At 44.9% G+C, this 24,692-nt stretch overlaps 2 protein-coding genes across 2 annotated transcripts; both read left to right on the top strand.

The window, feature by feature from the left end:
- The first annotated feature begins 4,777 nt into the window (after window positions 1-4,777).
- LOC128726398 (zinc transporter foi) lies at window positions 4,778-7,286 on the top strand. Its single transcript, XM_053820203.1, has 3 exons — window positions 4,778-5,245; window positions 5,321-7,051; window positions 7,137-7,286. The coding sequence occupies exons 1-3, from the start codon at window positions 4,778-4,780 to the stop codon at window positions 7,284-7,286; spliced, it is 2,349 nt and encodes a 782-aa protein (XP_053676178.1).
- Window positions 7,287-10,760: 3,474 nt separating this feature from the next.
- LOC128727843 (protein ERGIC-53) lies at window positions 10,761-14,916 on the top strand. Its single transcript, XM_053821790.1, has 7 exons — window positions 10,761-10,827; window positions 11,280-11,625; window positions 12,048-12,202; window positions 12,283-12,455; window positions 12,762-13,628; window positions 13,702-13,830; window positions 13,925-14,916. Exons 2-7 carry the CDS (start codon window positions 11,418-11,420, stop codon window positions 13,959-13,961), a joined length of 1,569 nt encoding a protein of 522 aa, XP_053677765.1. The 5' UTR covers window positions 10,761-10,827; window positions 11,280-11,417; the 3' UTR covers window positions 13,962-14,916.
- Window positions 14,917-24,692: the final 9,776 nt, after the last annotated feature.

Raw genomic sequence — 24,692 nt, 5'->3', positions numbered from 1 at the left:
GACCATGATGGTGGTGGTAGAATGCGAGCTATGAATTGTCTATTTTGTGCCAATCTTGCCCACGTGATCTTTGATCTCGCGTGTTGTTAAACCGGAGAAGTGCCGAGGGAGCAGCGGATGCATGTAAAATGAGTCGTCATGTGCTAAATTGTGATCAATTTTCAAGCCCCATTCCGCTGCCATTGGGTGGTGATGATCGGGACGTCAAATTTGCATGATCACATGGAGAAGGCAGTTGTCCGAGAAGGTGACGGTTTGGAACCAACAAACTCCTCTATTCGGACGCTGTTTTCGAACATGCGGGTGTTGGGCACCATTTAAGTACGCCCGTGGACACCTTCGCGTGTGCGATCAATGTCCAAAAGTGTAGCTACGAACGCGTTCCGGACACGGGCGTCTTAAAAGCGCGCCAATCGGACGAAGCACGTGCGTCAGTACGAGTTTAGTTCGCGCGAAACACACCGATTCGATTACCTTTTTCGGTGCGATCTAGCTGACCAGCTTCAAATTAATCGAGTGTACAGTGGGAGAGGTGGACATATCCTTGTCGGTTTGTATTGTTGTCGGAATAAATAGTTGATTGGTGAACTGTTTTGTGACACGAAATTGCGCACAATGCCGCGCGATACAAAAAGGTGTTTCATTTTCAATGAATAACAAATTAAACGACTCCAAACGACGGCCACTACTCGGTATATTACGTAGTGTGGCACGTGGTTGGTCGGTGGAAAACGAACTATAATGCGCTAATGCGGTTATGGCGGTGGATGAATACTAGAAGCCATTGTATTTGGTGGCATAGACACTGCATGCCTCCATTCAAAATGTTTTCCTTTGGTCACGATTGAGTGCGTCCCAACGTGGCACATAATGCCTTCCGTGATAGTTCGGTTGCACCATGCAGCCCATCGTACCGGTATACTGGCAGCTGTTTAAAGCACTCAGAACCCGGTCTGTTCATCGAACGAGGACTGTTTAGTCGAGTTCTACACATGTGATAACGCGCGTAACCTCCATGTAACACCGTAATTTCTGTTATCACTACCAGCAGGAAATATGGGACTCAGTGTTGATAGTACGCTTCGAGTGTAAATGGTGCCATCAGGTTTTGTTTTTGTTGATCATATGCACAGTGACGAAAGCATGACGATCTCAATTTTCGAGTGAAGTGTGTTGATTTAAAAGAGTTTTTTGTTGAAGTGTTTTTTTTTATTTCTAATTTACTAATTCAACAGCAATTTTATGAAAGGCTTTCTTATTGTGTCGTTAACACCTGAAACAGAATGTCATTCATCCGAGACGCAGAATGCTATGAATAACACCAGTGCTACGTAATCCATAGCGTCAAACACAAATTTATCACGTGATATGATAACTTATGCACTTGATGCACGTGTTAGAAATAGTATTCCATACAACATATTTATTTAAAATGGATGAAGTGAAACAACAGCTTTTATGAGTCAAATTAACCACACACATTACAGCTTATGCTAAAGGTGGTTTTAGTTAACTCTTCGGTGCACTTGTTGCTCTCAATCGGTAGCCTGTAATCTAAGACCCCTTCAACGAGCAAGTCGCAATCTCAACGTTGTTTATTATGATATCGTTTTATGAACCGTGCCCGTGTGCTTATCAGAACCTCCCGACGGTTTAAGAGAGTAATAAATATACCAGAGTCGAAATTCGTATTAGCAGCATATTAATTGCGGCCGGTGTGATTCAGATTGTGCTTGCGTAAGGTAATTAAAATTTCTTTCGTAATTTTTTTTCTCGTCTTCCGGTCGTTGTTACTTGCTGTTGGGGAAGGATATTCGGAAACATAGCAAAAGGGCTCGAAAGAATAGTCCTTGAAATATTTCCCCTTGGTGGCGTGATATATTTCACCACAAGGGATTTGTCCCGCCTTGCTAAGGCGCACATCATATTTTACGATTTTCGTTGTCGTATCTTGCCTTCCTCAAGGATTGCCAGCAGGGCCCAATTCTTTCCAAATGATGTTACTCAGCATGGGGCCAGATATGGCTCAGTAGGATCTGATTCATAATGAAACTGCTTGGGATGTGAGGAATTTTTGCATCGATCATATTTCGGCGCTGATTGCAAAATAATACAAAATGCATCCCCGCCATCCGTGTGTGTATGTGTGTATTTTTTGTTATTATACTGGGGATGTTTTACTTCATTTTTATGTTTAATACGTTATTGCATGTTTACACGTTCTACATGTGTTACATAAAACTAATATTCCCGTAGAAAATGAACAATCAGGCAGTTATTGTTTTTATTAAAATTTCCAATGCGTAAATGTACAAAATGTATTGTAGTATTTGATTTTACTTTTCCCTCTTGGGGTAGTACGAAATATCCCTAATTATTTTTAAGGGATACCTGCAGAAATTCTGTCCTTGCCTGTTAGGGCACCGTTTTTTTTGCTTATGTTTAAATTCCAACCTACGAAACGGGCGGGGTGCTCCGTTCTTGTGTTATGTTTTTAACGCCGCAGCAAACAAAAATTCATAGAAACGGCAAACCGTTAAGCGGCGTTGTACATTTTTGCCTCTTTTTGCCAACCGGCAAAACATTTGCCTCGTAATGTGCGCTTCGTTCCCACAGCATGCATGCTCGAATCCTTTTTTTTTGCCCACCGTGATGCAGCTCGCTTCGCACGGTGTGCGGTTGAGTAGTGCTGAGTGGCCAAAATCCTGAACCAAAGTGGCCCGTGCTGGAGGGAAATTTTAAACCATTGTCTAGAAAACCGGCTGCGTACCGAGCTACCGACCGTTTTGTAGGGACATGTAGGGACGCGTGCGCTTAAGCAAGGGATCAACGCCTGGTGTCGGTGAAATGTGGAGCCGTTGCGATTTCGGCTCCGTATAAAGCGCCCCGTCGTTAAGCGGACGAGTTTTGCTGTTTTGGCATCAGTTTTTGGTACTGCTGTAGCATTCTGGCAACGAGTTTCTGATTCGTGGGTAGGCCGAGTTTCATTATAAAACGACGGGTAACGGCCGGCGTTAGGTGCAGTTGGTGGTACAGTGCCGGTCGTGAATGTAGAACCATTGAGTTTCCGTTTCAAACGACATACGCCCTTCGTCGATCGTGTCGTGTGTGTGTGTGTGTGTTGAGATCACATTGGTATGAATCGCATTTGTCAAGGAACAAGTAGGTTTATCGATAGATGTCCTTAAATCAGTCAGTATTGTATTGCTAATTTGATTAAAGTTCCTTGTGATGAAAAGAGATTTGCTAAGTGACTGTGAGTGTACTAGCGATATCGAATAAACTCCATGTTGTAATAGAAAAGATTTACATTACATTGAACCACATGGACTAGGTTTGATCTGCTCTAGAGGAAGGCTCTTGAATACAACATGGCCATGGGTTGCTCGTAAACAGACACATCAAATTTCTTTCACCTGACGAATACAACCCTCAGGTTCGCGAAAGGGTTCGCTAACTCCCCCAGGCAGCGATTTGTATGTGTGTTGCTGCACTGCGCTCTGGTTCACGATAAACAACAGTTTCAGAAAGTTTGATCAAACAAATTTCTCCCGCCCGAAAGGATATCCCTCATCCTTTCATTTTCTGCTCCTTGCGCGGAATTATTCCACCCACCACCGGGACACGCACGCGATTGGCAATGCCAGGGTCCTTGTTGGTACGGTTCCTTCGGTCCTTAAAAGGGCAACGGGTTGGGTATGGCCTTTGCGCCAACGATTTCGCCACCACTGTCAAGGTTATTGAGTTGTTGAATGTAAACCTGAGCCCGAAAATAATGGCCCTCCCGTGAGGTACCGACGAATAGGCAGCAGGAACGTTACCTCCATGGATCCAGCGCTGCTGGCTAATGCGTGGTGTTTAGTTTCTGCATGGTGCCCGCTAAACCCTGTCGATGACTTTGTGAAATAACGAGTGAGATTAGGTTGGAGTGAATTATTCGAGAAGAAAAAAATGAGAGAAAATCGCGAGAATGTAACGAGCTGTTGAGGGTAGGAATTTGGTGTTTTAGTGGTTAATCGAGTCCCAAGAAGTTTCATCGATCGAAAATGACCGTGTTTCAGTTTGTTCCAACAGTTTGTATGAAATATATTGCGTTTTTGGGAACCACGACTGGTCTCAAGCATGATGTTGCCGCCGATCATTTATCACGCGGATCCATTGTTGTTTTATGTTTTGTTGTCACCTTGTTCTCGCTTGTGATGGGTCTCAATAATAAAAATTGCCTCTGAATTGAACCTAAAATTTATCGACTAGATTGTTTGATCCTTTACAAGTATATTCTACATGGATTACACGAATAGTAAAGGAACGTTCTTCGTACAACGCAATACAGTGTTCTATCGACTCAAACTTACCAAGGAATATTGTACAAATTTTAATCTGTTTTCTGAAATCTGTGAAAAACAAAAACGTTATTGTAGTTTTGTTGTCTTCATTGCAGGTCTGTTTCACGCGGTTTCCGAGTACAGTAGTGATTAGTGTTGAAGTGATTCCAACGGACAATAAATGGAATTGAAGCAACCACGCACCTGGAGGATAAGAAGCAGAGGTTTACGGAGAGCATTCTAGTGTTGAAAGCGCGGTTCCTGCAGGAGAGCTGCATTGCTGGTGCTGGAGAAACGGTAGAGCTGCTGGTAGTGGTGTGGCGTAGATCCAGATCAGGAAAACTCCTCCGTGTATCGCTTGGCTTCAATTAGAACACCCCGCGAGGAGAAACTAGAAGGGAAGCTAAAAGTGTGGGGCTGCGAACAGCCAAGAGTCAATTCAGAGCATCACGATGGCACGTCACATAATGGCCGTGTGTGTCGTGTGCTTGCTTTGCGCTGATCACGTGCCCTGCAAGCAGCATTTTTCGGATGACGGTGGCCAATCGATGGAACGAGACCGGGAGTATCAGCTTGCGTCCACATTCGGGAGTGCATCGGTGAATCGGCATAACGAGCGGGAACATCGGATAGTGAAACGGCATCAACATCATCACCATCATGATCACGATGAAGAGCCCGAGAAAACGGGCGATAGTACGACAGAGTTCGATCGTTTGCTTAAGGAGAAGGTAGAGCAGTTTGTACTGAAAATTTTTACCGATTACGGTGATCCGGAAACGATGACCATGGGTGTAAAAGGTTTCGAAAGCATGATGCGTCAATTGGACATGTACCGACTGGTATCAGGAGGCGAAGCAGCTAGCGAGCTGGATGTTGGATCGGGAGTCAACCAGCCGCTGGAAGTAAACTCTTCTAAGGTGAGTTTACAGGCAAAAATGCTCCGGGAATTTGATTAATCCTTTTGAACGTTTTGCATCTTTTTTTATTTTCAGTGTATTAACAGTAGTGAATTTCTACGACGTGTTACACCACCGAGGATACGATCACAAGAATGGGAGGAGGCAATGGCAGCTAGAAGTGATACAAGTAGTAACGAAACGGATGAGAAAGGCAGCAATTCTACACCACCAATCGTATCGGATGAAAGAATACAAAACTTAAACTTAAGCTTTAGCAACAGTACCAGCAGTAGCAATAATACTAATGCTAATGGTGACGTTAGTAATAATAGTAATAGCAGTAGTCTGAGCAGCGATGAACGCATGATCGTACATGTACACGTGCCCGAGGATAAGATCAATAGCAGTAGTAGCAAAACCGACTCGACGGTCAGTCTCCCCCTAGCGGTACAATCGACTGCCATGTTCGGTGAACGTGACCTGTACAATGTGTGTCCCCTGCTATTGGCGCATCTTCTTTCGAAAGAGCCACTCGAACGAGCGGGCTGCTACGATGCGGACAGTGTACCGTCCTTACAAGTAAGCAGCTTGTTGGAACACAACGACCCTCACCATAATCATCACCATCACGGCGAGGGCGGTTCGTCGGAGGCGGCCGTCTGGATCTACTCTTCCGTCGCGATATTGGGCGTGAGCTTATGTGGGCTCCTCGGTGTAGCTGTGATACCGTGCATGGATAAGCATTTCTACCACCACGTGTTACAGTTCCTGGTAGCTCTGGCGGTCGGTACGTTGTGCGGAGATGCGCTGTTGCATTTGCTTCCCCACGCGATGATATCTTCCGTGAGCAATGCCAATGCTCATGATTTGATGATGTACAAGGGCCTGGCTGCGGTGTTGGGAATTGTGTTTTTCTACTTTATGGAGCGCTTTCTCAATGTGATCGCAGAATGGAACAAGACGCGCGCGAAAAAGGACAAACCACCCTCTCGCGTGCGAGTTATGCGCGATCCAGAATCGACGTCGTTACATGCGTCGAGTGCGGGTGAAAAGCAGTGCAAGCACAAGTACAGCTCCTACCCGTACTGCTATGACGAGATTGCGATGGACACAAAGGACGATCACCACGAGCACAATACGGGCACGAATGAAAATCATAACAGCGCGCTGGCAAAGTGCGCCAACCGCCACCAAAATGGGGAGCTAGCCACGGACCATAGTATTGAGTATTCGGGCATGAACAACCACCAGTCGCAGCGGGAAGATGCTACCGACAACAACACGGTGTCGACGAATCTGGACGATGGGTCCATCGAAAGCGAACAGGTGAACAATCACCACGGTGCCCGGCAGGGAAGCAAGTCTTCTGAGACGGCAGTTGGGAAGCTTCGTCCGGAGAATTACACCATCATTCTACGCGAGCACGAAACTAAACACCATGGACACTCGCACACTCACGGGCACGTGCATTCCCCGCCGGGGTCGTTGTCGGCCGTGGCATGGATGGTGGTAATGGGTGATGGGTTACATAACTTTACTGACGGCATGACGATCGGAGCGGCTTTTGCCAACAACATTGCGGGTGGCTTTTCGACGGCGATCGCCGTGTTCTGTCACGAATTACCCCACGAGCTTGGTGACTTTGCTGTTCTGCTGAAGGCAGGCATGTCGGCACGAGAGGCGGTCTACTACAATTTGCTATCTTCGCTGCTGAGCCTGCTCGGTATGGTAGTCGGTATCATTGTCGGCCACCAGCCGGATGCTTCGGCCTGGGTGTTTGCCGTCGCGGCTGGCATGTTCCTGTACATCGCGATGGTGGATATGGTAAGTGGCCAGATGAGTGTAAGGGGCAAAACAGAAATGATGCCTTGTTTCGAACCGTATCAAAACATGCTTTTCTTTCACACAGATACCCGAACTCACATCATCCCACGGTGCAGAGAAACGCTGTAAAACTTCCGAATTTTTGCTGCAGTTTCTAGGATTAACAGTCGGATTCAGCATCATGATGATAATAGCCATGTATGAGCACGATCTAATGGAGCTATTTGTAGATTAAGCTGCTAAAGTTCCTTCGATGAGAGCTCTCAAAAGTGATACATGCACGACGGTCTGAGTAGCTTCTTCCACTGGAAACTGGAGAATGTAAAGAATAAGAAAGGAAGAGAGTAAATAATGCCACCAAGCCCAATTTCGAAACAAAATCCATTTTATGGCTTATTATCAGTTCCTCGCTACAATTGTGTCGACGCAAAGCGTTGTCTCGTGCTTTGTGAAGTGTTTGAAGTGTGGTGGTTTCTGAAGTGTATTAACGTAGGCAGAAATCTAATTCCTAAGCTCGTCAGTTTTTGTCCTAGACTCGCATCGACTCTCACACGCCTATATTACCTGTAATGTACAGTTTTCGAAAAATGGCCCAGAAAGGAAGTGTGATGTTATATTACACAATGTATCTTAACGCCTGAATGGTCTAACGGTAGTCACTCTGCGGAATCTAATGATATCATGGAAGTAACTAGGAGCAGTATAAGGTCGTGGAAATAGAATTTGTTTTTTCTTGTCATTAATGAAGTGATCATTTCGATAAAACAGGACAGTGAGACATCTAATATCTTCTGACTAAATAAGCAAATGCATGCGAACCTGGAACTGAAATTTTGAATGAAAGTAGCAAAAACGGGTAGGTGAATGTCAGCGGTACAGCCTGTGGTCTGTGTACAGTACTATCTTAGTGTTTCTTCGGCTCTAAGTATGGTGGTGGTGTTTTTGCGATTGGTCAAACGTTAGGCAATAGATGTGATTGAATATTGGGAATATTGTAAATGTTTCCACCGCCCCCGGGCTCAATCAAAAATTGTTGAACAGGGATCACGCGGGCATCATTTGCGTCAAATTCATAGAACTCGTACATTTATTTTCCTTTCGATAGCATGGTAGACGGTAGTTTTCTTAAATATAAATACGTAATGCTTCTCCAAGCGGAGATAAATAACAAGAAAAGTATTACTGAACCCAATGTATGTTACACTGACGGACAAGAAACATGAAGGTTTGGAACATGTGTCTCATACTTCCCTATTGGGATACAGATTCACGAGAATTATCATTTTCTTTAATTGCCAATTGAGTTTCACATAATCATCCGATTTGCGTAAAATTATGTCTCTTTTATTTCGCTTTCATATAGTGTTCGAGTTGGGTGCTTTTTTTTCATTTTCGTTCTGTATTACATATTACGAATGATTTGAAATTTGATTTTTAAGTGATGTAAATCGCATGGAGCTGTCGGATCCTTTCGAAGTGTTATTCATATTGGTTTGCAGTATAACAGCGGTACTTAGCTTGTACTTTAATAGTTTCATACAAGGGATCTTATAGTTGATAGTTATCTTTTTTATTAGACTCTTTTGTACAACATACAACAACTGTCGAATTATGGCATTTTCTTCTCAACTGTACATAACATGTTTTTGATAAGTAATCTTAAAATGCCGCTGTTTCCTAGATCTATTTTTTGCTACTCTTTTCGTATGGTTTTGATCTACGAAATGCATTTAGCAGGTATACATGAATGCGTCTCGGTGTGGTTTTAAGTACATTTTGTCGTATTAAATTAGAAGCGATTTTTTAAATATTCAACAATGCAACACACTATTTTTATGTTCATTAGCAAAGAAGAAAATGCCTACATGTCAACAGAAGCAGTAACAAACACTATTCTTCAATTTAGGTATTAAGTAGAATAACAAATTTTTGTAGGTTTTAGTATTAGAATGTGTTTTTTTTTCATTACGTTTTTTCTTCTATTAAGTTTTTTTATGCTTTTGAAAACTAGCGGGCAATAATACAGAAAAAGAGAGCGAGGTAAAGTAACGAAATCATACCGAACAATAAAGAGATCAGCTAAACCATTTCGTTTTATGTGGACTTTGCAATGATGGATCAAATAATTTTTCTCATTCATAGATGTAACTTTTCCTTTAAACTCGTGTGGTCATAGTAGCCATCGCAGTTTGGTAATTGGAACAGTTGAATCGTTTGATCTTCAAATTACACGCTCCAAATTTGTTCGAAATGTCCAGATTGTTAGGCGATTCTGCCCTTGTTGCCATGCAGTCCACGGTAAAGTGGAACCGTGTTGCGGGTCCGGCGAAACAGAATTACAGAAAATACAGTTTTCAGCCACCAGCACCACCGGAGAAGAAGTGGCTTTACAAACAAATGTTTGAAAGCGTTCGGTCAGGAATATCACCGCAATTCAATCTGGCAAATTCAACGCTTGGCCGCGCCACAACGCAAATGTGGATGCAATTGAGCATTGTTCATCAACGGGCGCAGGACATTGCCACCGAATATCACCTGAAGGAGAAGCTTGGTATCGTATTGAAGGAAATATCCTGCTGGGTAAATGCCGTGAAGAATTTTGTAGTTTTGAAACAATACTACCATTTGGATCGCATTATCGACCAAAGTTTACTAGCTTTGGAGGAAAAAATAAGAGCAACACGTGTAGCTCAGCTGAAGCCACCAGAATCGGACAGTAGATCACTACGTGTCGGACTGCTAACTCTCCCGGTTGAAAAATCCAAGACAACGAATAAATGTACTACGATAATGCTGAAACGTGAAGCTTGCATGGGCGATATTGTACACGTGAGAGGCAAGGAACATGCACCCATATCCACACCGCCTGTAATGATAGACAAGTCTGGCCATTATAAACCATAGTCATTATCGCTTAAATACAATCCAGATATTTTAATTTACTTTATTTTTCTAATTTTAAAAATGCAATATTCATTTCTTTGAATTTCCAAAATATCTCTCATTTATATAACCAGTCACGCCATTGTCCTGTATCAACTTGGACCGCCATGCTTCTTCTGTGCATTTGGGCGGCATTACGGCTAAATTCTTCACGGGATGCCGCGTCCAGAGCCAATCTTCAAAAAAGCATATCCTTTAATGTAACAGACAATTGAGTTTTACAATTTTTAGCATATTTCACTGAGCCATCGAGAGTTAGTTTCTTTTTCGAACTTGTCATTTTCAGTAGGATATTGAAGGGCAAGAAAAAGAAGCCGAAGCTTAAGGAGACCTTTAGGAAATGAGAGAGATATATAAACAAACGTTTTTCCTTCTCTTCTTGCACGTATGACAGTAAACTTATAGCGCGAAAACTCTTTTATGGTTTATTAGAATGTAATTTTTCGTTTTACTATTCTTAAAACAATGTGTTTGTGCCAGTGAATTAATCTAAGTAAACGAGAATCATATCAGGGCGTTTAATGAGATTTCCACGCCGTATACGGGGTAGATATATTTCAAAAAATATCCTAGGTACAAATGTTAGCTTTTATGTTATTAGCAAATGTTTTTTGTAGTCCTGATTCATTCCAGAACACATTTGTTATTAATTTACATTAGTATCAAAAGTGCATACCATGTAACGGGTTGTAACCACGGGTTTGAAAGCCAGCTGACGTGTCACTTGGCTCTCCTTGTTACGTCAAAGATTTTGTCAAAGGGTGCGAATGTATGTGCCAACGTAAGTGTATGCGCGATTGTTTTGGTCGCCGAATTGTTGGCAGCGAAGTTTTGTAATTTTTAAATGTAGTATTAATTCAATCACTTTCCCGTGTAGTGGATTGGGTTTGAGCGTTAAAGCATGTTAACAAAATAATTTATATAGTGAATAAAAAAATTTAAATCTTTTACTAACTGGGGGTAGTGCGGAATCCTGTGGTTTTTGTTTTCCATTATATCTTTTTTTACAACAATTTTCAATTGTTTTTGCTGCCTTTTGGGCTATGTTGTTTTGTATCAAAAACCTCATCCGGTCCGTTCTTCAATAAAGCTACCTGTTTTAGCCTAATTGGAGGTTGCCGCGAAATTGTGCTAGGTTAGGTTTACGGAATTCCGGCAGTTTGTCTAGTATCGACTAGTGGTACTCGCTATATGGTGCCCAACAGAAAGCAAAAGCAATTTTGATCCCGGTAATTGGCAGCTTCCCCGTGGTGGTTTACTATAACATAGCGTTTCTGCATTGTAGGAAGAAACAGGTGGCTGCTATATGACTTTAAGTTGGTAGAAGAATAGCCAACAAGAAAGTGGTGACGTGTTTCTCTTATATAGAAGGCTACATCCTTCAACTTCGCACAGTGAAGAAGAAGAACAGCACTCTCCGAAAATGTCTCTGAAAAAGTCGACGTGGTGCATTGGCGGTTCCACATCTAACCTGCTGCTGATAGCGCTGTTCGTTGCGCTAAGCGCCGTTCTGGACCGTGCCAGTGGCGACGTGGGACTCGTGCACCGGCGTTTCGAGTACAAATACTCATTCAAGCCGCCCTATCTAGCGCAAAAGGATGGCACAGTTCCGTTCTGGGAGTATGGAGGCCGTAAGTATCTGCCCCAGCGTTGAGTAGCGTGATAGTGGAGAAGGGGGGGGGGGGAGGGAGGGGGATCTGTTTCGGCATCCAGCCAGCCGAAAATGGATCTGGTCCGAATGTGAGAGCGAGATAGCATAAGAGTTGGTGAAGTAGCAATCAGTTACACGTCAGAGGGTTTTCCGAGTTTCTCAAGTAACGTGCACAGAGTAGAAGTGGCGAAAATTCGGTACCGTCCGGTAATCTGTTCGATACTTTTTTACTCCCAATGTTGTCGTTAATCAGAGTTCACAGATAGCCAATATATTGCACACTTGTCGGGGAAAGCTCCAGTAGTGAAGGTGTCCTTGCAAAGATTCCTACAACGGACTCTGTTGACTTATTTTACTGGTTCAGTTTGTTGAGGTTTTATTTACTCCTTTCTTTAATTTCAGATGCAATTGCCAGTTCGGAAAACGTGCGCATTGCGCCGTCGTTACGCAGTCAAAAGGGAGCAATTTGGACCAAGCAAAAGACCAACTTTGACTGGTGGGAGGTAGAGGTCGTTTTCCGTGTGTCGGGCCGAGGTCGTATCGGTGCTGACGGTTTGGTAAGATTTGGACAACAAGCCTGCTCTTTGAAAATGTACCTCTTTCCCTGACCTTTATCGTGTGCGCTCTTGCATTTCAGGCCTTCTGGTACACGGCCGAGAAAGGAAACTACCTTGGAGACGTGTTTGGATCGTCCGATCGTTGGGTTGGTCTGGGTATCTTCTTCGATTCGTTCGATAATGATAACAAGCACAACAATCCGTACATTTCGGCCGTATTGAATGATGGTACCCGCGAGTTCGACCATCAAAAGTAAGTACATTTAACCTCGGGTTGTCTGGGCTAAAACGCTATAGAAATGGTTATTTATGGTGCATATGTTTTGAATGAAAGTTTTTAAACCTGCTGCGGTCAGCTGCTTTTTGTTTGTTTATTTCCGTTTTTATTTTTCTTTTTAAATGGAGTCTTGTTATGTTTGCAACTGTCGACGGATAGGTATATCTGTTGGGCCTGAATTATTTCGGTTGAGAGCTTTATAAATTGTGTATAATTCAGTAAAATTAGTCTCACTATGTTCAAATTTTCTTCAAAACTAATTTTTATAAAAATTTCTTTCAGTGACGGCTCTACGCAGCTTCTTTCCGGCTGTTTGCGTGATTTCCGTAACAAACCATTCCCAACACGAGCGAAGATTGAATATTATAACAACATTCTGACGGTTCTGTTCCACAATGGTATGACTAACAACGATCAGAACTACGAAATGTGCTTCCGGGCGGAGAATGTGGTGCTTCCGAAGATGGGTTACTTCGGATTGTCGGCTGCCACAGGCGGATTGGCAGACGATCATGACGTGTTCCATTTCCTTACCACGTCTCTGCACATTCCTGGCCAGTTTAAGGAGGAACCCGCTCAGGGCGAAGACTCGGCCAAACTTACGCAGGAATATCAGGATTACCAGAAAAAGCTTGAGTTGCAGAAGGAGGAGTACCGCAAGGAACATCCCGACGAGCAAAAGGACGACCTAGACAGCCTGTTCGAAGACTTTAACGAACGAGAATTACGTCAAATTTGGGAAGCACAAACGAACACCTTTGAGCAGCTGCGCACGCTGAGTTCCAAGCTGGACGAAGTGATCGGCCGCCAGGAACGTACGCTGGGACTGCTCTCCGTGTCGGCACAGGCTGGCGGAGGTGGAGCTCCACCGCCGCAGATTGCTGTCGGTGGAGGTGCCGGTGGAAGTTCGATCATGCGCCATGAAGTGGACGCTCTGTTGCAAAACCAGAACGTGATGGTGCAGACGGTACGCGAAATCCGTTCGATTATTGGCGAGGTGCACGCCCGGACGGACAGCATCTTGAACAATCAGGCACGTGCACCAACGGCGCAAGTACAGGCCGGTGGATATGATGTACAAAGCTTGATGAATGAGATGCGCGATGGAATGAATCAAGTCCGGCAAGGTATGGCAGGAATGGCCCAAAGGTAATTACTACTCTCAGCGCCCGTTTGGGGAGTGTGTATGTTTTATATCAACATGCTTGCTTCGAACTTATAGACTGCAGTCGAATGGACCTCAGGGGCAAGGCTCGGGACCGTGTCCCACGCAAAACTGTCTCAGTATGACGGCATTCCTCGTAGTGATTGTGGTGCAACTGCTGGTGATGCTAGGTTACAGTATGTATAGGTGAGTATGATCACGACACGGCGTGATTTGCCCTCTTTTCTAATAAAATTTATTGTCTTTTTTCGTTCTTTTCTGCCTTTGCTTCGCGTTACAGGGATAGCCGAGAGGCTCAGGCGAAAAAGTTTTATTAGATAGCAAAATATCCTATTGAACGTTAATCGTGAGAACGTAATGTGTGTGGCAATGATCAATCAATCCATCGAAAGCTAATGTAATACAGGCAGCAAACTCGGAGTGCACTATTTTGCACGATAACAGTCGTTTCGAGGGAGTAAACGCCAGCCACAACCATAACGACGTATTTTTTCAAAGGTCACTTTTCAAGAGTTTTTTTTCTTTGGTTTGGCGCGTTAAAAGTGACATAAATGGTGTATTTTTCAAATTATAGCATCATAGTCAACTACATATTTGTTCAATCGATTTGTACTCTGTTCCGGTTGTGTCCTTGGCGAAGTATTTTTTTTCTCCGGCAAGAAGTGCATTTATTAATATGTGCAAAGAAAAGTTGTGAATGTTTTAGCAACGATGTAGTACATTCGATGTGACCAGTCGGTTGTGTCGCTATTCGGTTATTTTTCGTGTACTTGGCTTAGACTATTGTGAGATATAGCAGTAAAAACGTCGAAAATATACGAAATTCTTTGTAACGAAGCACTGTGGGTATTTTTGTTTTGTTAGTTCTTTAAAAACAGCAACTTTCGTTCCGAGCTCGAAAAGATGTTTCTTTCGGTTCCTTCGGCAAACCGACAGTAACGCAAAAGTTAACAAAAGAACCTTTGATATGCATGTTTTACAACTAGCAATGTTTCGATATCGCATTCGATTTTAATCGTTTTTTCACCACATGTACTGCTGAAATGTACTTAAAAGAAAGACTTACGTACGACTGCCAGAAAAGTATATACTGATAAAAATGAAAACAAGAATTTATACCGATTATCCACCAGCGTTACCATAGTACCGTAGTGAAACGGTTTTGATTAATACCACGTGTTTTGGTTCTTATCGGTCGTTTTTCTGTTGGTGATTAGAGTAGCAAAAGTATTTTGTCATTCGTTTGCAGGAGTCATAAGAAATGTAATAAACAGTCTACGGAGAAATATACATAAATGTGTTGCATAAAGATTCAACTGACCCGAAACAATCGCAATTCGATCAAATCAAACAAGCCTTGCATACAATTCATCCGCCAGCCTTGTACGCGGATCGTACACTATGTGCGATCCAACGCTTGCGCGCAAGTAAGCTGTGACTTCCCGCTACATCTCATGTATCGTAGTTCTGCACATGTTGAAGCTGATTTTTTCAAATTTGGGGTGCATAAATTAATAATCTTCAATGAGATGTCTTCGATTACCTTCACAGAATTCTTGCTTCGGACCCACTGCCCAAAACTATGCATTTTGTGTGGGCTTATTGTTGGGAGGACCAATTTAATCAAATCACGGTTCGTTGCATCCACAAAACGATCGACATTAACTAGATAGGTTATCGTGGGAAGTTTCTTTAGGTTGTACTGTAGTCGTATCCTGAGCTGATTCCTATTTGAGCTGCAGAAAAAATTATATATTTGCCGCACCACGAAACGTGCGACATCCAAATTGGAGTGCTCGTCTGCTCGTAGGATCAATATCATTGCATCGTGGCTCTGGTGCTATTAGTTTGCCTATGGTCAGATAAGATAGCCAATTAAGGCAACTACGCCAACCAGCCAGCACCAACGATCTATCAGTATCTCAGAGATGCTAAAGCAACACCCAACATTCGACGGAGTAGTGCGATGACTAAAAACGGCGCATAAAAACCGATATGCTCTTCGTTAAAGCGACATGTAAAACGTGGTCTCACCACGGTTTTGGCTTAATCTGCCGAGAGATCTCACCGTCGATGCTCGCGGCTGACATGGACCGACGTGTAGGCATCGGAGGCATAGAGATCCACTATCGAGAATGGTAAACCGGTAGGATTGCTACCGAACCAAGCTTCCTTGGCATCGGGGCGATAGAGCAAGATACGGACGATTATAATCAGCTCCAAGATGTTGGTCCGGCTAACGCGTCTGCCTCAGATGGGAAGGTACTCGAAAACTGACGTCAAACCGGTGGTACCCCAAAGCCACGAGAACCGGGCGAGCGTTGATGAAGTTTATGACTTCCGGATATGGCAGAAATTAGTGAAAAAGTTTTATGGCAAGACTCTGAAACTGGTATTGCGAGGCAGTCGTCTTCTGGGTCCCGATCCTCGATCACCCTCGGGGAGGGATGCAGGTGGGCGGGTTCGAATGAGAACTTTAAATTATGAAGGAAAACTCGTTTACGTATGCCCGTAAGCTAGTGTGGTTGCTCATTTTCGGACAAAAAATTTATTCGAATGGGATGTTGTTCCTATTTACTCAGTAACACTTTGAAAACGGTTTTTGGATCTTTTGAAGGTTGTAAGGAAAATGCTTTTTTGTTAATTTTACGACTCTGAAGATATAAAACCCAACAGAATATTATCAGATGTCTGGTTCAAATTTAGCAATTTTTAAAATCACCGACTAAAGTGAAACGTCAAAGCCACCCAAAACTCAAATCAGCCATTTCCTGCCAGGATCGACGATCCATTATCAGGATCGAGTATTATGCCCAATCGGAATCACCTCCCAAACGTGACCAAAGCCAAACGAATGAAAAAAGCCCCAAATGCCCTTTTGCTATCAAGCCACCTCAGCCACGGCCCGTCGCTTTGTGGCCGTATTTAATCTTTTTCGTGCATATTCTCAAACCCTAACCCCGCAGCACACAACGTCCACGCGGGTCTGCCTCGACATGAAACGCAAGATTTGCAACGGCTCCCGGGTGGGAACGCGTAAGCCAAAATGAAGCAGACCAGCAGCACGTAAAAAAAGCCTCCCTTCCCGAAGCCCAATCAACGGATCCCTCTGCAAACCCTTTTGTTCCCTTTATCACCGGCACGACTTTCCTCCTTCGGCATCATGTTTCGATGCTTTATGCTGGTGTCCGAGTCTCGTCGTCCGCCCGTGCCCTTTGGCGGCCATTCAGATTTCGGGTGAGATAGGCTTGCTGACCCTACTACCTTCACCCGCCCACCACCTCTCGTCCAATCAATTACCGAGTGCGTGTCCCTACTGTTCCTGCACGAGGAAAATCCTCTCCGGTGTTGCCAAAAGTTATCCTGCGATATTTCTTCTTTTTTCCTTATGCCTTTGCGTGATACCTACCTTTTCGCAAAATTCATACCGACCGGTCTCTGCACGCTCCGGTCATGATAAAGCTTCTCCGAGCTCGTAGCACGCACAGCCGGACGCTGGTAGAGCCCATCCTTCCTCCAATTGATCCCGTTCCAGGTTCCACAGCAAAGACAGGAAAGGAATGGAGGGGATCGCCTTTTCCTTCGCGTTTTCTCTCGCAAGCCCAATCGATCGATCATCGGTGGACCGATCTCCCTGGGGGTGCTGGCTCCAAAAAAAAACCCCAAGCCCCAATGCGTGATCGAATTCCCGCACATCCGGGGCGGCCAGTGAGGTGATTTATACGCGTGCGTTGAACGCCCCACCGGGGCGACCAATTTTTGCATTAAGCGGGAAGAAGAAAACTACCAAACAAGACAAATCGCCGTGCTATCCGAACGGCCTACTAGGATCTTCGCCAACGGCAAAGAGAGAGAGAAAGAGATCTTGGCGGTTGAAAAATAGCTCCATGGCACACTTCGGGGTGTCGCGATGTCGCCACAAGCCAACCTTTCTCCTCATGGGGTGTACTTTTTCGATCCGGAACCGGATTGAATGCCGGTACGGGCCAATCTGCCCGAGGAATTAGTCACGGTCCAGTTTGGGGACCATTTTGGTGGCTGTTTCGTTTAAATATCTCAGTGGAAAGGCGACCCACGGTGGACCTTCGACCATTATACCCTGTGGCTACTCGATTGACCGTCACGTTGGGGTTTTTCCTTTTTCGCACACGAACTCCCTACCGGTTAAAGCCTCAAGCCGGGTGACTAATCGGTTATTGATCAACCCAAATCTTGAGGGACAGCCGAGATGAACCTATACGGCCTATGCGCGTTGTTCGTTGGGTTGGGAAATGTTTAATTAAGTAGCAGTAGGTCGACGACCAGCGAGCTGTTGGAACAGAACTGATGTGGCTGGTTTCTGGGCGTTGTAGCATTCGTTCCTTAAAATAGACCCCTCTCCGTTTTCCACCGCAACCTGGCACCGGCACCGTCCTCGACCGTTATGCACGATTAGACGATTAGTGCGAGGCTGCTTCAGCTCGATTCATCGTGGCACAACCCTTCGAAAGGCGCAATTATGAGTCGAAAGGCTCGCACTCATGCACGGTTGGGTCGACCGTCCAGTGGACGCGGTGTTTAACCGCGCTGCAGTAGGTGCTTATCGCCCTGACGTTGATGAGTGCCCGTCGCGGTGAGCTACTAATTCGAAAATTTGAATTTCGCTCCCTTGTAGGCCGCACGGATGGACGGTACGATGGCAGGCAATTAGTTTAATGGGCGATTAGTTCTTGGGCTGGCAGCCAGCGGTGGAATTCGTGACGATTCGTGACACAGGTCTGGCGCAGTCTTGTACTTTCACTGGTCGGGGAGTTCGTGCAGGTTGCATATTTATGGATGTGGGACGTTTAATTGTCATATTCGATCGGTCCCTCGAATGGCATTGGGCAGTGGTTATAGGACGGTGAAATAACACCGACACGTACGTAAAAGATGAGGACTTAATGGGTAAAGATCCGTCGTTTGCCTGCAATTGGCGAGGTACAAACCTTATACAGATTTATTGCTCAAGGGTACTCATCTACGACAGGGACTCTTGAAGCGATGTTTGCAAAAAGGAAACCGACCCGTAGATGACTTACATTTATTGGTTTATGGCTTACATCGTAACCTTTCGACATTTAATATTACTACACACAGTGTGGTGTTCAATTGATCTTTTCCCTTTTCCCATGAAGGCAGAACCATCGAGCGGTCTACACTTCATAAATTAGTTTTGTCTTTTCCTTTTCGAGGTAACCCAGAAATATAGTGTAGAATTGTTACAATGGTTTGCAAAAGTAGCACAAGCTTAACAAGGAATCCTTGCCGTAATCTCGATAAACCGTACATCTACCGCTTGACAGCTTTTACAACACTTTTAACGATGATACATTCGTCCACAGCGTGGCTGTAGAAGAGTGCTATTGTGATCATAATAATTGACAAACCTTGCTTAACGCTTGGCGCATAAATTTTATATCACTTACGAACTAAATACTATACGTAGTTCAACGACCGTGTCTCGCAAGGATCCTTTCCGGGTTGGTGCTATAAACGAATTCCACAAAACGACTCGAATGAAGGGCAATGGGAGTCAAAAAAGGATTCCACAGTCAAGAGCCACACGGAATGATGGCAGAATAATTAAAGGCACAACAACGCCCAATAAGCGAACCGGAGAGCAGTGTATCCCCTTCCACCGGGGTGTGTCTGTGTACGCGTGTTTTCTTTTTGTTTTGCGGTGATAACACCGTAATTAAAACCTCTTTGCGGTCGTGAATTTTTAATTTTCCATCCCATCGGACGAAGGGGCGCGATCGGGATTGCTGTCCGCTGCCAGCGTCTGGATCCCCTTTTGCGCCTTCGAAGAATTTCGCGGCATCAAATTTACAGCCCCCCACAAAAATGCCATTGCGGTTTGTGGAGCCTCGTTCGGGCAACCGGTTACGTACACCGGTTCGGGGAGACGTTTTATGATGGGTTCCACTTTTAGTGAGCCCAACAAACCAGGCCCATCGATTCCGGCAGAACCTTGCATGTCCTGCACGGCGAAGAAGATAGCTAAGGGCGTTGTTTTAAAAGTTATTTTTGGTCATTAAAAGTGAACGAGCGAACCTTCAGGATTCTGACGGAGGCATAAACGTTCTATCCTATGTGCCGGTTGCTGATGATGACTGCTGGAAAGTCTTAGACAATTTGATTTCTGACCTCCTTGATCCCTGGAAATTGGCAAATTTTATGATCCAGGCATTGGGACAGCCGTAAATCTTTCAGTACAAGGAATGTGAGGGAAATAACGGCTCGAGAGCAGAAGGCACGGCTTCTAGATTTTGTTTGTGCTCACAGAAGCTCAATTTTTATGTTTATCTATGCTTTTATGCAAACTCCTTGCAGGTACATACATGCAAAATCTACACCATTTCTTAAGCTCAACATTTTGCACATTATGCAGAATGGCTTTTTACATGGTAGTCTAATTGTAATGCAAATGCACTGCTCGAAGACAAAACATAGATCGAGATATTGTTTCTTGTAAGTACACGAGCATGATGTTTGATGGTTTCGTTTCTTTTGTATATAAATTAACGCATTATGAGCGAATCACGACGCCAGCAATAACCTGAGGGAGAATGGGTTCGTTTACGATTTAACATTTAACTGCATTCTGTTAGTTACAATTAATGACTATGTTTACCTTCAGTGCTTGAAGGAAGGCTTCCTTCCGCAAGGATATTCCAAGGGATTAATGTAAGTATGATTGCTTCTGGGAGTCAATTAGGTAACGAATTACCGGGTTGCAGGATACATGCAACTTTTAATTACGTTTTAAACCCCGCCAGCTGTGCACATTATATGAGGCTGTTAAATATTATTTTAATTATAAAGCTGAGTAAAATACGGCTGCTAGCTCGTTTCTGGTGGCCATCGGTTTGTTGCATGAGCCGTGCAAATAAATCGATTCAACCAAGAATGAAGCAAGGCGTTTCCACTTACCATTGGCTAAAGGATTACAATCTTTCCTCGAACACCTCCTCGTGCGCTCCTCTCCATTGTGCACTCCTCTCCACCAGAGTGAGATTGAGGCCAGAGCGAAAGGAGTCGCCGTTTAAGTGAAAGAATAAATCAAAAGAAAATGAAAATAAAACCCCTCGAACTCGAATCATTAAGCAGACACTCTCGCCTTTGTTGCCGGACCCGGGAGGCGTTTCGTTCGTACCATCCTCCGCCTTCTGGTCCCCGAAGGGTTCGTTTATCCCGCGCATCACCGTATCCTTTCACTGTCGCACCGATATGCAAATAGCCCGGCAATGCGGTTATCTCGTGTCGACCTGCCGATGCTGCGCACAATGGTTGAGCAAAAATAATACGAGCAACAACAACAACAGCAGCAACAAAATCGCTCCCATCGTCTCTTCGTCGATGCGCAGCAGCAACCGGAGACGCATCTCGAACCATTTGTTCATACGGAAACGAATCTTAAAAAGCAGGGCCTACTAGATAGGGGAGCCGAGCGGAGCTGAGCGAAAATGCAAATCTCCTTGATTGCCATTACATAGAGCGTGACACAAATCCTGGCAAGTTCTGTTGATGTAGCGGGCGGAAACGCGAGGAATTGGTGGAATATCACGCGCGCGCTTGTGTGTGTGTGTGTGTGTGTGTGTGTTTTAGTTTGTGTGCAGACGAGATAGCTTACGGGGAACAATCACGCCTGCCGCTGTTCGTTTCGTTTTTATTTGCACAAAAAGTGACAAGGAGATGCAGTCAATGGGCAGGAAGTGAGGGGGAAGAGGGACGCGGGAGGAGAGAATGCAATAGGCCTTTGCAAACAGGACACACCGTCATTGAAACCAGCAACAACGTGCTTGGCGAAGGCCTTCCGCAGGCGATTGTAGAACGAAAGACTTCAACGACCGGAGATGGTTCGATTTTTTCAAGCGACGAACCCCCTCCCGAATGCTGCAAGCGCAACGTTGCGAGGTAGGTTCGTTTTCAAGACCATGCAGAAAAGGGTGACCAATGCGTCCCCTTCGCACTGCCGCTCTTGCGGATTAACTGCATCCGCACGGGTTTCTCCATTATCCTCGCGTTCGTTTTCCCTTTTAACCGCCATTGCAGCACAAAGGCATCAACCGATCCATTGCATCGGTCCGGGCCGTGATGCGGCGCAATCGAAGGACAACTGGGGAAGGATGTAAGGCGTGTGGTGCCAGTGGCTGGGAAATTGTTTCATTAATTTCATTAAGCATATCTATAAATAATTATTGCAACCATTAACAAGCTCCCTGCCTCGGGGCATCAGCAGGACAGGGCTAGCTTGTGTAGTTGCGGTGAGCTGTCTGGCTGGAGTCAGATCGTTCGGTGATCTCGTCCCGCAATCAGCCTTGGCATGGCAAGCACAACGGTGTCCTTGATGTCGCATCGAGATAATCCCGTCCGAGGATCGCGCTGCTTTCGTTTTCATACCAACTAGCCTGGCCTGTCTGCTAGCGAGAATCCTGGGGCGGGCCAATCCAGCAATAACTCATCGCCAGCGTTTGTGTCGGTGGTTTTGGATGCGAAATAAATCTTATCGCCGCGCTGCAAACTACAGCACCGATCTACTTTGTTTGTTGCGATCGTTCTTTGCCGTGGCGGCGTAGGGGAAATGGGGTTTTAGCGTTCTGGCTGTTAATGCGATCGCGGATGGGTCGGAAGTCTGCAGTGACGCGTTGTGTGCTTGCAGAGCAAACCTTGAGTTGTCAGTGGGCCAGATTTATGCGTGTGGGTAACGCAAAACCCGCAGCAAACCTTCCGGGAGGCCGTACACGGGAGGCTGCGCAAAATTTGCTTTTAGGTGCGAAAGATTCCCTTTGCTCTTCGCCGAGGGATGCGGTTTGGGCCACAGGGTAAAGCTGGCAGGCGGTGTTTATATCCTCGCGAAAGGATGAAAAATGTGTACAAATAAATTATAAACTTTGACTGATGCTGGTGCCTCCGCTGGTGCTGCATTGCGAGATGCCTGTTGGTGGATATAATGAGCAGCATATCAAATTTTATACAATCTATCAAAGAGCTACTTCATGCTCTTGCTGCAAAACGTTTTTCGTTGTGTGCTGCTCGTTCGTTATTCTTTTTAGTAACTCTTTCATTATCTATACACATAAGAAAGATGCTTGGAATCAGGTGATATATATATACAAAAACATAATAATACAATCTCATAATATTGACGCGGGATCAATTAGCAATTAAAAAATGATTCAGTTAAATTTTATATTTTCTAGATTTTAGTATGTTAAGCCAAACTCTTTTGGTCTTTCGTGAGGCATGGATTAGTGGAACGGCGTTGTATTTGTTTTTTTGAATCCCATTCTCAATCCGATTGAGCTCCGTAAGCAAACAAGCAACTAATAGAAGCATCCCCTCCGGTTGCATATGTGCTTCGCTTTATATTTCTCAATTTTTTTTTTCCTAAACCTCGTTCAAGCCCTTGCCTATCACTTCACCGAGATTCGCTCAGCCGATAGCTCGTGTCTTGAGAATTTGTTATACTACATCGCTTCCCATACCGAAAAAGAAACCATCCCCCTTCAATTCGGGGCTGGCGTGAGCGGGTGGATTCCTGTTCGTTTACTCGGCATTAAGGCACCGAAAGCCAAGCAACACGCAACCGAAAACGAACGTTCGAACGGATCGAAACGAAACGGATTAAGCGCGCAAAGTCAAAACTAAGGGGCACAATCCCCGATCAAGTTCCCTGCCTTGCCGCGCCGGAACGGCAGGGAACTCGTTTCTCGTGTAAGGGATTTTGTACAATAAATTGACTGACTTTTGAATGTAAAAATATAAAAACAGGTTTTTATCAAAACGAACAGCGGATCGGGCCGGGGCCGGGGCCGGCCGAGATGCCAGCAGAAGAACAGAACAGACCCATGGCAACATAAGTGAGGCACGGCACGCGGAGGCACAGAGGAGCACGAATCGAAGTGGGCTCAGGGGGAGGATGGAAAAATGAAACAACCCAACCCATTAAAGAACGGCTAAAAGAGACGCCAAGCATCGTGCGATGAGGCAGCACCCTCAGCAGATATGGAAAAGGAATCATTACGGTGGTAGAAGAATCGGTTGCAAGAAGAAAATAACAGACAGCATATACACGGAAAAAAAAACCAGGCACACCCAGCTTCACCGCAGCATCCCACCAGGGGTTTGGGTTGGCACGAACCACACATCCACACAACCAGACATACACACACGTACGGTCGAGGAGAGACAACAAAGGGTGCAATCTCGTCAAGGCTTAAACCATCGCCCGTCCCGAAAACCCACCCTAGCCGCATGGTGGCCATTTTGTGGCGTGCTGCTCGCGGTTCGTCCACGTGGAAACGCGGAGCTTAAGCCTGGTACGTCCACCCGGGAGCACCCCAAGCTCGAAGCTACCACCCGATCCTGCGCTCAACCCGTTTACTCGTTGCCTGCCAGCGGGAGCGAGAAAAAAAGGCGAGCAACGATCGTCAAAACTCATCTTAACCCGGGTGGAGGGTTGGGTTGGTTTTTGGGGAGTCTCCGGGACATTCGTTCGTGTTCCCTTCTCGTCTGCCCGGTGTCGTCCATGCGGAGGATGGTTGTTGTATCATTAACTTTTTTTTTTCCTCCTGCTCCTTCAAGCTGGCTCCTTCGCCCAGCGCTCTCGATGTCTTTCTTTTACGGTGCAGGGTTTCCGTAAAAGGAATGAGCGTTCTAGCGGTTGGTCGCGAATGTCCTAGAATTCACGTGCGTTTGTGACTTCCAAATTTGGTGTGTGTGTGTGTGTTTTGTGGCAAACGTTTTGTATTTTGATTTAAGCACATATTCGTGATTTCATACTTCTCCATTCTTTTTGATCGCTGAAGCCCATCGTTCTGATCAGTGATCAACAAAAATCTAAGCACATCATAACTTAGTGTACTGAGTTTAGGTTGGGATACTTAAAAACTTAAAAAAAAAACCCCTAAAACGTGTGGGAAACTCTGTGAAGCGTAAGAAACGACGCGATCTTCAGTGGATAAAGAACGATGATGCTGGAAGAGCGAAAAACACACGAACCAAGCATCGTTTGCTTTACTTCT

This window comes from Anopheles nili, chromosome 3, assembly GCF_943737925.1.
Source record: "Anopheles nili chromosome 3, idAnoNiliSN_F5_01, whole genome shotgun sequence".
In the NCBI taxonomy this organism is placed as follows: Eukaryota; Metazoa; Arthropoda; class Insecta; order Diptera; family Culicidae; genus Anopheles; species Anopheles nili.
This window is presented reverse-complemented; position numbering and strand designations above follow the sequence as displayed.

Coding starts and splice junctions, on each gene's coding strand:
- LOC128727843 (XM_053821790.1), top strand. CDS start 11,418: ATGTCTCTGAAAAAGTCGACGTGGTGCATTGGCGGTTCCACATCTAAC. Junction 12,456..12,761: donor CGCGAGTTCGACCATCAAAA/GTAAGTACATTT, acceptor AATTTCTTTCAG/TGACGGCTCTACGCAGCTTC. Junction 13,831..13,924: donor CTAGGTTACAGTATGTATAG/GTGAGTATGATC, acceptor TTCGCGTTACAG/GGATAGCCGAGAGGCTCAGG.
- LOC128726398 (XM_053820203.1), top strand. CDS start 4,778: ATGGCACGTCACATAATGGCCGTGTGTGTCGTGTGCTTGCTTTGCGCT. Junction 5,246..5,320: donor TGGAAGTAAACTCTTCTAAG/GTGAGTTTACAG, acceptor TTTTATTTTCAG/TGTATTAACAGTAGTGAATT. Junction 7,052..7,136: donor ACATCGCGATGGTGGATATG/GTAAGTGGCCAG, acceptor TCTTTCACACAG/ATACCCGAACTCACATCATC.